Here is a 9,687-nt window from a genome sequence, read left to right on the forward strand (position 1 = left end):
CTTTATTTCTTATTAGTGATCTCCAAGATTTACTTATCTTTATCATAGAGGGCAAATTAAATTGGCTCCCAGACGGTGGGGGGTTGGGAGGGGGGGAGATGCCTCAGCTGCAGCGGCACTGATTACATTTTCCATGATTTCCCTGACCCTGAGGAACTGCTAGGACAGAGAAATCAAGAGTAATGAGACAATTCCGTTTCTTATTTGCCTGCGTTGGAAGGAAAGTTCGGAATACAGTCACATGTAGAACTAATGCAATTCCATGTTGTACAGTGTACGTGGTGGGAAGGGAAAAGCGCAGAGTACGATGGTGATGACTATTGTTACTACTTAACTTAGGGGTGTTGTCTAGGGACTTAGAAACTAGACTAATTTGAAGCTCAGGAGGGAAGAGTTGGTCATAAAATGATTATCTTTTAATGCAGTATGTGTGGGGCTTGTTGTGTTGTCTGAAGCAGCAGGGAAAGTAGGGTTGATTGGTGGAGAAAGACTAGATCTGCAGCTGATAAATATTATCTGGCTCTGCAGGGTATAGATTCCATCAGGCTGTGTTTCATCAGCTCTGTTTAAAACCCACTCCGGCTCAGCCTTACCCCCTTAATCTTAAATTTTCTCACCTCCCCTTCTTTACTTCCCTGAGGCTGACAGTATCTAGAGTGCTTCATTCAGTGTGCGGAACTGTGTAAGGAACAACTTTCTATCTGCCTTTTACCTCTTCCATGTTTTCCGACGCAGGTAGGAAGGAGCTCATGGAATTTGGAAGAGGTAAGAGTGACCTATTCACTACAGCAGAACTACAGCAGGAAAATGGATGCGCCTCCTTGGAGGGAAACCGCTCTGTAAACTAAAATTTGCCAAGCACTAGAGTAGGAGGAGCAGGTCACTTAGGCTGAGGGGTGATAGGGTGACCTACGGAGTTTCCTTTCCAAGCTTCTCTACTTTCTCACCCCATCTAGATCATCAGACCCTTCTAACAAAGACGGTCTATGGAAGCTCATCCTCAGGAAGGTTTCTTCCCAGCTGGGGCCCAGGAGACATAGGATCTGCAGCTGCAATGCAGGCACCAGAACAAGTAAACAGGGTGGGTCCCTGCCCACAGATAATACTGCAGTCCAGGTGCCACCTGGTGGTGATAAGCAGTAAATGGGTAACAGGCGAAAGCCTAGCCATTTGAGGAAGTAGACGTCTAAGTGAGAATACCAAAACTTCCTGGAGCTGCAATCTGCATTTATATGTAAACTTCATTAACATCCTCAGGGAGGGAGAGTTGTTAGACATGGTAATCTAGTCCTTGTGCTCTCTCCAAGATGGAAGGGGCACAGGATTTGAGGTAATTTCCTCTATTATTTCTCAAAAGTTACTGCAAAGTAGGTCTATCATTAGAACTTTCTTAGGCCAAGTCTGGAGTCAAGACTGCCTGAATTCCTGGCTCCATTCCTTGGTAGTTGCAGAACCTTGGGCAGCTTACTCTCATTAAGCCTTTCTCTTCTGCAAACCGGGTTGGGTAACAGTACCCACCGTGTCAAAGAGAAATTGTATGTAAAGTGCCTAGCACAGTGCCTTGGCTTATATTATTAAATACTCCGTAAATGTTTGCTATTTTTCTAGAACTCCCTATTTATTTCCTATGCAGCAAGACAGGACCTTTTCTCCACTGGAGAGCCCTTCAAATATCTGAAGACATCTATTAGGTTTCCCCTCAGTGTTATCAGGTTTTTTGTTTTGTTTTGTTTTGTTTTGTTTGCTATCCCAACTGGTTTATCAATGGGCCTCTATGAAAATTACACTTAGAACACACAATACTTTAAGGACGTGGTAGGAGTGTTATTTTTACAATGCATTACTATGGTTCTCTTACCCTTTCGGAGCTCCTCAGAAGGTGCTTAGAACTTAGCAGGCTTGTAGTATTTATGGACTGACATACTACAGAGTATTATAATTTTTTTTTAAACCAGTTGAAGTCCTGTATTGGTTTTTTGGGAATTATTGCTAATGTAGTTCTCTGCAGTTCTTTTTCAGACCGGCTCAAGCAATTTTTTTAGGGGCAGGGTCAATCCATATTGATCCAAACGGACCTCTTGGATTAATTCAGTCAATCCAAGTTACAGCACTTTCAGGCTTACTTGGTACTTCTTTGTGTTATTGTTAACAGGGCTTTTCATATTTTTATATATATTTTTAAATAAAACACAGCCCTTGAGTGTATCACCAGAGACTAGAAGTTTCTCTAATAAAATGTGCTAATCAACATTTAGTAGACATAGGTGTTGAGTTTTGACTCCACTAAACCCTACCACTAACTGATCCATAATTATTCTCTTATCTGCAATGACTTAGCTGAGAAACAGCAAAGCTGCCCTGACAATCTGGGGTCTGGCCTGGCAGTGCTGGGCTTCGGAGTCGTTAGGGACTGACCTGGGCTCACAGCTAGGAAATGGTGTTCTCCTACTGGACACAATCTCATGAAACACCAACATCACACAATGGCACTCAGTGACTGTGATGAAGTGAGGCAAAAAACAAGATTACACTTCACAATTCTGTTTAAACACAAAACAAGGTCAGTGTGCAAATCATGAAATAGCAAATATCCCCTTCTCCCAGTTAATGGGTGACTGCTGTTTTATTACCAGTTTCAGCCTCACTCTAGTCTGCCCTTTTCCTAGATGAGATACCCAATCACAGAAGTATCCCTGCTTCCCTGACAGCATCCAGTAGAGTCAAGACCCACTTCCTTGAACCTTCCCCGAAATCACTTAACCAAAGTCCCAAGTCCTAAAAGCCCTTTCTAACGGCCCCTTGCTAGGACACACCATGGGTCCCATCACTGCAGTGAGCATTAAACCCAATCTGTTTGACTACAGGTGTATTCCTGGTGGTCTTTAGCTGGTGTATGTTAATAGAGAACATACAATGTCTATAGTTTCCCAAATCTACCTGTTTATAGAGATACTTGGCAAAAAGAAAATAATCAGGGAATTGGCTGGGATGAACTCATGTTGGTATCTATGATCACATTTGTCTCTAAATGCTCATAAACCATCTCTTTTAATAATCCAGAATTGTACCAGAAAAATCAACATTAAGCTTATTAACGTGTGGTTTCTAGAGTCCACAAACAATATTTCAGTATTTGACCACTTCTAGTCTTTAGGCCTTTTCTTTTTTCTTTTTTGTACGACCAGCCTTGACCGAGCACACTGTCTCCAAGCCCAGGTGTAACCTGAGTGATCAACCAGACAAGAAACAAGAGGTAGCAGGAGATATGATGGAGGAAGCACAACTCAGAATCACCTTCTCTATCCCAAATCCACTGTCTCATTAGACTAGATACCTGAGTTGTTTCTCCTACATCAACCACGAGCTGAGGAGGAACTGAGGTTTGGCTACTGGGGTCCCTGGCCTTATGGACTCTTAACTGGATTTAAAACCTCTGTGGTTCTACATGGAGGCAGAGGGAAGAGATGAACTCTGAGGTTTGTGTCCCCAGGAGAACTTTCCTTTTCCCAGCACCTCCCAAGCCTTGAAGGCTTAAGGCATTGGTAACCAAGGAAGGGATGGGGTAAGAGGGGCATTAACTGCCATTAACTACTCAGAGAGCAACTGCCACCTGCCCTGCTGTTTGAGTAAGGGATCTGTCAATACATATCCCATTCCCACTTCCCAGCACATCCACCCCTCCTTAGAACCTGCCCCCTCTAAATGACCCTAGGAGCCCTGGTTACTAAGGTATCCTGGGAATAGTATCATGCAGATAGAAACCAGAAACAGATGGGACTATTTTTAAACTAGACTAGGTGGCTCCAATGCTTTTACCCCACAAAGCGCCATTTAGTTTCGGTCTGGGCCCCTTACCCTTCATCTGGCCTCTGCCCAACCTTACCCAAGCTATGTGAGGGTGGGGTCTTTATCCCATTTCGAGCATGAGATATATTTACTGCTCCCATCTTCCAAACACAATATCTAAGCAAGTTTCCACTGCCTCCATTTGTTAAAAATAATTCTTTTTTTATTTCTTTGGAAAGTGGTGGGCCCTGCCCTATGGATTTCCAGGCCAACCCAGAGTAATGAATGCTCCCCTAGTCTTTGGGCTGGAGTACTATGGTCCCCACCTTCCCATGGGCCCAGAAACAGTTTTCTGTATTGTCCAACTCGATCAACTAGGCCCCCAACTGTCTGAAGGCTTCTTTTAAGCCTTCTCTCCTGGCCACCTGCTTCCCAATTTTTCCTGGCTTTCCCTCTGGGCAGGGTTTTTTTTCTTCCAAAGCCAGTGCTGGAACCTGTGCTATGCAGAAGACAGGACAAGACAAGGGATGTCCCCATCTTCCCATCAGGGTACATACAGCCCCTCAGTCAGTCCTTCCTCTCTGCTGGCTTCAGTCTGCACTCCTATGAAAGCCCCCTCTGAGAGGCTTGAAGGAAGATGGACAAGAGGACCCTCATAAAAGAGAGGTGAGAGAAAACAGACCAGCCCAACCCTTTCTCAGAAGCAAACTCCTTGTAGTCTCTTGTCCTAGTTCTTGAGTGAGCCCTTCAGACAGGGCCTGGGAGGGCTAGGTGAGTGGGTAAGGGCCCCTCGACCCCAGCCCTGGGAAGCTATACCAGGGGGGTGTCCATTAGCCCCATCAGTGTGGCATGGCTGTGATACGCATGCTCTGGGAAGCGATGGGGTAAGTCACCATGGGAGTGGTGGTGTGGCTCATTGTGATTCCTGCCAAGGGCTGGGCCATCGATACAGCCACCGGGGCCACAGGAGCCACAGATACAGCCACAGGAGCCATGGAGACAGGTGGGGGTGCCATTCCCTGGGCAATTGTTTGAGCCAGAGCAGCTGACAATGGCGTGATCTCTGGGTTCAAGTGTGGGGGTGGGGGTGGTGGAGCAGCAGGAGGTGCAGCATTAGTTGGGGGAGCAGCTGGAGCTCCAGTTGGGGCCACCAGTTCTTGCTGGGATACAGGGCGAGGCTGTAGAGCCTGGCTGCTGAGAGTAGTGTGAGTCTGGGCAATGCCATGGTTAAAAGTGGCAACAGTGCCCACAGTGGGGGCCAGAGTCTGCTCAGTCGCTGGTGCAGTAGAGCTCAGGGTCATGACCTTGGCCTGATTGCGGAACTGGGCATTTTGTTCCAGCAGTACCTCATTGGTGGCCAGCAGGTTGCTGACCTGCTTCTTAAGCTCTTCCACCCGCTTCCTGAGCATGGCATTCTCCTCCTCCAGCAGTCTGCACTCGACCCCTCGGGGTGGAGCCAAGCTATATTCATAGGATTCAAAATGGGGGCCATCAGGGGGGCAGCATCCACCTCGCCGGCGCTTGGGACCTGGCTCATGGTCCTCAAAGCCCCTGTCAGGGAGGTCATAGATATCATACAGGTCATGACGTCGTCCTGGGGGTACTGGGCCTGTTGCGCCACCACCACCAGCGCCTCCTCCACCTCGAGCATCAAATTCAAAATCCCGCTGCAGGTGGCGAAACTTGCACTTGGCTCCTCTCTGGCAGTCACCCTTGAGAAAGTCACGGCAGATAGGGACCTCCTCTTTGCCATTCGGCAAGTCAGCCGGTGAAAGGCCCAGACCAGCTGCCACTTTCTGCCTCAGCCGAGGAGGAAGCTCTCCTGTCTTTTTATAACCATCCTCATCCTCCTTGGAGCCATGGATGAATCGGCAGTTTGGGCGGCTACACTCCTTGTTCTGGAAATCATGACAGAAGATGAACTCATTTTTGCTCACCCCCAAGTTGGATACCTCACTCATGTCTGGATGACGATAGCGGCAACGCTTGCCTCGCTTGCATACGTTCCTCAGGAAGTCTCTACAGATGGCATCTGAGCTGGCCCCGCCACTGCCTGCCCCTGCCCCACTGGTCTCCTCGCTGCCACCTCCTCCAGGGCCTCCACCGCTGTTCCCGGTGCCGTTGGCATAGCTGTCCCGGTCAGGCATTCTGGTCCCCCCCAACTCAGGGCTTTCTTCCTTTTCTTGCCACCCTTGGTGACCACTAGGAAAGAGAAGAACTGTATCAAACAAGTGTCTTCCAGAGAGGCCACACTCTTCCCAACTATCGAGCAGGTAGTCCAGCAAGAGGCAGGCCAGAGAGTCAGTGGCTTTGGAGATGGAAAATCTAAGGGATGAGAATTCTGGCTGAACTGGCTGGCTTGTCAGAAGTCCCTCCCAGGCCCTTGTGCACCTGGTTAGATCAGAATGATTCACACTTGCCTGACGAATGGAGGAGGGAGGGAGCTAGGGTGAAGGCACTTCATCTCACTAATGATGACAGACCAAGGAGGGGGCAAGGAGAAAATAGTGTTGGGTTTTATTTCCCCTTCTGAGCTGACCTTATTAAAGTTGAGGAAATGAAATTAAAACCGCTGTCTCAATGTCTCAGTAGGTTAGGAGGAGACTGGGAAGTGGCCAAGATAGGCTGGTGAGCTTCCTAGGGCTGTGGATAATGGGACACTGCAGACAAAACTTCCCTTAACCCCTCTTCCGTGGGATCTCAGGTGAGGGCACTGTGAAGTATCAGATGTCTAGACCCCAGGAAACCCTAAGTGAAGAGACTGGTGTCACCAGCTTGACGGCAGTCCCTAAACTTATCGTTTTTTAGTATTCTCTCCCAGCTCACTTCCATTCTCAACACCAGTATGGTCAGTCCCCTCCACTCCATTTCGGGGGGGGGGGGGGTGGGAGTTCTACAGCTGGAATCTCCACTCATAGACCCCCATTTGTAGAAATGTCAAGGTGGGAGGAAGGAGTTAATTTCACAAGGACAAGTGACCTTTCTTTCCCCATTCTACACCCCCCCCACCCCGTTCCCCATTAGAAGATCCCACTGACATCAAACCACACCATTCCTCACCCCATAAAGATCCTCTTTATTTATAGGCTCTATAAAAGCTTTTTAAGTCTCCTCTTTCCCAAGAGAGCTCTGGAATGTCAGTCTACTGCCCTGGTTCTAGCCCTCCCCTCTCCCCACCACGAAGAAGGCAGGGAGTCCCTGCCACCACGTGTTTGACCTCATAAGCCTTTCCTAGGCAGTGATCAGGCTCCCCCTGCTGTTCATACAGGAAAACTTCATATTGCTTCCCCTGGAGTGTAAGGAAATCTTTCCTGGTTTCTTTGGTCTTCATGTCCCCCAAAGCCCTTTTCCTACTGTCTTGACTTTGCCTTCAGAGGTCCTTAAAATGAACCAACAGATGAAAGCCAGAGTTACAGAAGAATCTGTAAAAGGAGAAGGATCCTCTTCCTCCAAAGGGATGTAGTCCCAAACAGAAACAATCAAGAAAATATAGTAAAAAAGATACAAACTTTTACTTAAAAGGAAATGACCTGGTGGGGAAAAAAAAAAAGTCATCTATCTATCTAAGCCTGAGCCATGCTGCAACTCCCACCAGTGGCAGATAACCAGCTATGATATTCCTCCCCACCCAACTCTTCCAGGATTGTTAGATACCTGAGGTAGCTCAGGTGAAGTCCGGGGCTCCTGTGGGTCTCCACCTCCACATCACTGCTGGGTTCTGAACAGGAAGAAACAAACACAAAGACTTGGGTGGGAGAAGGGTAGGAACAGAGGGCTATGTTTGTTACAATAAAGAGTCTAACAAAATGGCAAGAGTTCTGGGCACTTCTAAGATTTCCTTCCAATTCAAACTGAATTTCACCTATCAAAGGGAGTTGTCAGCAAGAAAAGTAAGAAGATAGAACTAATCTCGAGAGTCTAGGAGAATAGGTTGGAAAATCAGTCCTGAGTGAACAAAGGGTGAGGGGTGCCCTGCCTCAATATGAAGGAAGATGTGGGGATCAGAGCCCGGCCTAGGGTTAACTCCGAGCGGGGAGCTGTGCAAGAGCGGCGACTGACAGGGGAATGGGATGGCTGATTAGACTTGGGGGCGGTGATTATGACGCTTCTCAACACCCCAGAGTTTGGGAAAGAAGTCCTAGGAGTTTTCTGCAGCAAGTCTTCCGGCTTGCTAGTTTCTGTGCAGTGCGACCCGCGCTCAGTCGTGGACTAGGCGAAAAGAACACTATGGGAGCACAAGTGAAGCGGAAAGGGGGGACTCCAGGTGACATCAAGCTGCGGGGATGGGCAGGGCTGTGACGTCACGCAGCTGGCGTTTGCTCGCGATGCAGGGTCAGTCAGAAAAAGGGCTCGGCCCTGGGGCATGAGGAAGAACCAGCTCGGTCCTGGGGGGCCTTGTGTAGCCCAGCCGGCCCCAGCTGCTGGGCCGGCCCCGACTCCTCCCCTCCGGGCGCGGCCTCCACCTAAGTCTCCCGCCTCCCTCACCTGCCGCCGCCGCCGTAGTTGCTGCTGCCGCCTGCCGGTCCTCTAGCTTCGACAAAGAGCCGCCTACCCTATTGCCCTTCCGCTTCCTGCGGAAGAAATGACGCTCTAGCCACCAGACCCGGAACTACTCTATGGTGTGCGAAGTACTTGGGCGGCTAGTCGCAGGAAGTTCCCAGCAAGCTTTGCGTATCACCATAGCAACCCAACACAACAACACAGTAGGGCCCAAAAAGCGGAACTTCTAACGTCGACCTGATTAAGAGTTCGGCGGGAGTGCCATTTGCCCACAACTTGGCCGCGAACCACTTTGTAACCTATCCCCTCTTATACCGTACCCTTCCCGGGAAGTAAGGACCACCCTGTATCTACCAACTCCAAGGGCTTTGGGACCAGATGTTAGCCAGGGACAGGAGTCACACACCGGGCTGTAGCCTGTGTAGCGTGCTCAACACCCTACAGCGTGGGGTGTTAAAGAGGGCCTACTGTACCGATACAGAATTCCCAGCCAATAAATACCACGTAACAGACAAAACCATTTTTTTTCTTCAGCTAAGACAGCAGAAGAGAGGGTTTATTGTACACGTTGTTACATTCAGCCACAAATGAAAACAAAGTTAGTCCCGAAAGTCACAAGTCCAGAGCGAAGGACCAAAAGGGACTTCTGGTATGAACAGAAGGCGAGTCTCTCAAAGGTGGTCGTTGCGATCAGATGGCGATGGATGTTCTAGATCCACTGAATCAAGCTCTAGAAAGTAGGCATGCAGTCCAACAATTGGTACCAGCGTCCCTGGCCTCTGGCTTTCCTGATTTCTGCTCCTGTGGCTCCATGGGTGCACAAGCTAGCGGTTTACTTGGACCTCTGCCTCATCTTTCTTCTTTTACGCTTCAGCCTGAAAAGCAGACACGGGAATACGTCTCCTGCCCACAAACCCGAGCTCAGGTTTTCCCTCCCATCTTAAACGTGCATCCAATACACGTGGGGGCAAAACGGACAAGCACTTCAGTTCTATTATCCTGTGTTCAATCCCTGACTATGCAAGTCAATGCTTATAACATTGTTTTTCACCTGAAGTTCTTTCAGATTTCTAAACTAAATGTTCCTCCCAAGTTTCGTCCAAGGCACGCTACATTTCCCTCTTCCTATGTTGGCCGGTGAAGTCTCAACATACCTGCGCATTCGCTTCTTCCTCCACTGGGAACCCATCATTAACCAGAGGCAGAGAATAAAACAAGAGATTATTAGTTTTAGTAGCAGACTTCGGCAGGGATGTTAAGGGCATTATTTAGAACCTGGCAGCGTCTTGACCAACTACATGGACTTAGTCACAGTGAATCTATCAATAATTTGGACTCCTATCCTCGCCCGCCAAAATAATCCTGAATCCCGCGTGCGCTTTTCTACTCCCGCCCTCTCTG

At 48.6% G+C, this 9,687-nt stretch overlaps 1 protein-coding gene across 2 annotated transcripts; it reads right to left on the minus strand.

Annotated features, from left to right (window-relative positions):
• Positions 1-9,121, minus strand: ZC3H10 (zinc finger CCCH-type containing 10). Of its 2 annotated transcripts, XM_039216838.1 has the most exons (4): positions 8,272-9,121; positions 7,441-7,504; positions 7,004-7,165; positions 1-5,988 (listed from the first exon to the last, which is right to left on the minus strand). In XM_039216838.1, exons 3-4 carry the CDS (start codon positions 7,006-7,008, stop codon positions 4,626-4,628), a joined length of 1,368 nt encoding a protein of 455 aa, XP_039072769.1. In that variant the 5' UTR covers positions 7,009-7,165; positions 7,441-7,504; positions 8,272-9,121; the 3' UTR covers positions 1-4,625. The 2 variants fall into 2 exon arrangements, with proteins under 2 accessions (XP_039072769.1, XP_039072770.1); XM_039216839.1 differs by lacking the exon at positions 7,004-7,165.
• Positions 9,122-9,687: the final 566 nt, after the last annotated feature.

This window comes from Hyaena hyaena, unplaced genomic scaffold (genome assembly GCF_003009895.1).
Source record: "Hyaena hyaena isolate Hyena2069 unplaced genomic scaffold, ASM300989v1 scaffold_655, whole genome shotgun sequence".
In the NCBI taxonomy this organism is placed as follows: Eukaryota; Metazoa; Chordata; class Mammalia; order Carnivora; family Hyaenidae; genus Hyaena; species Hyaena hyaena.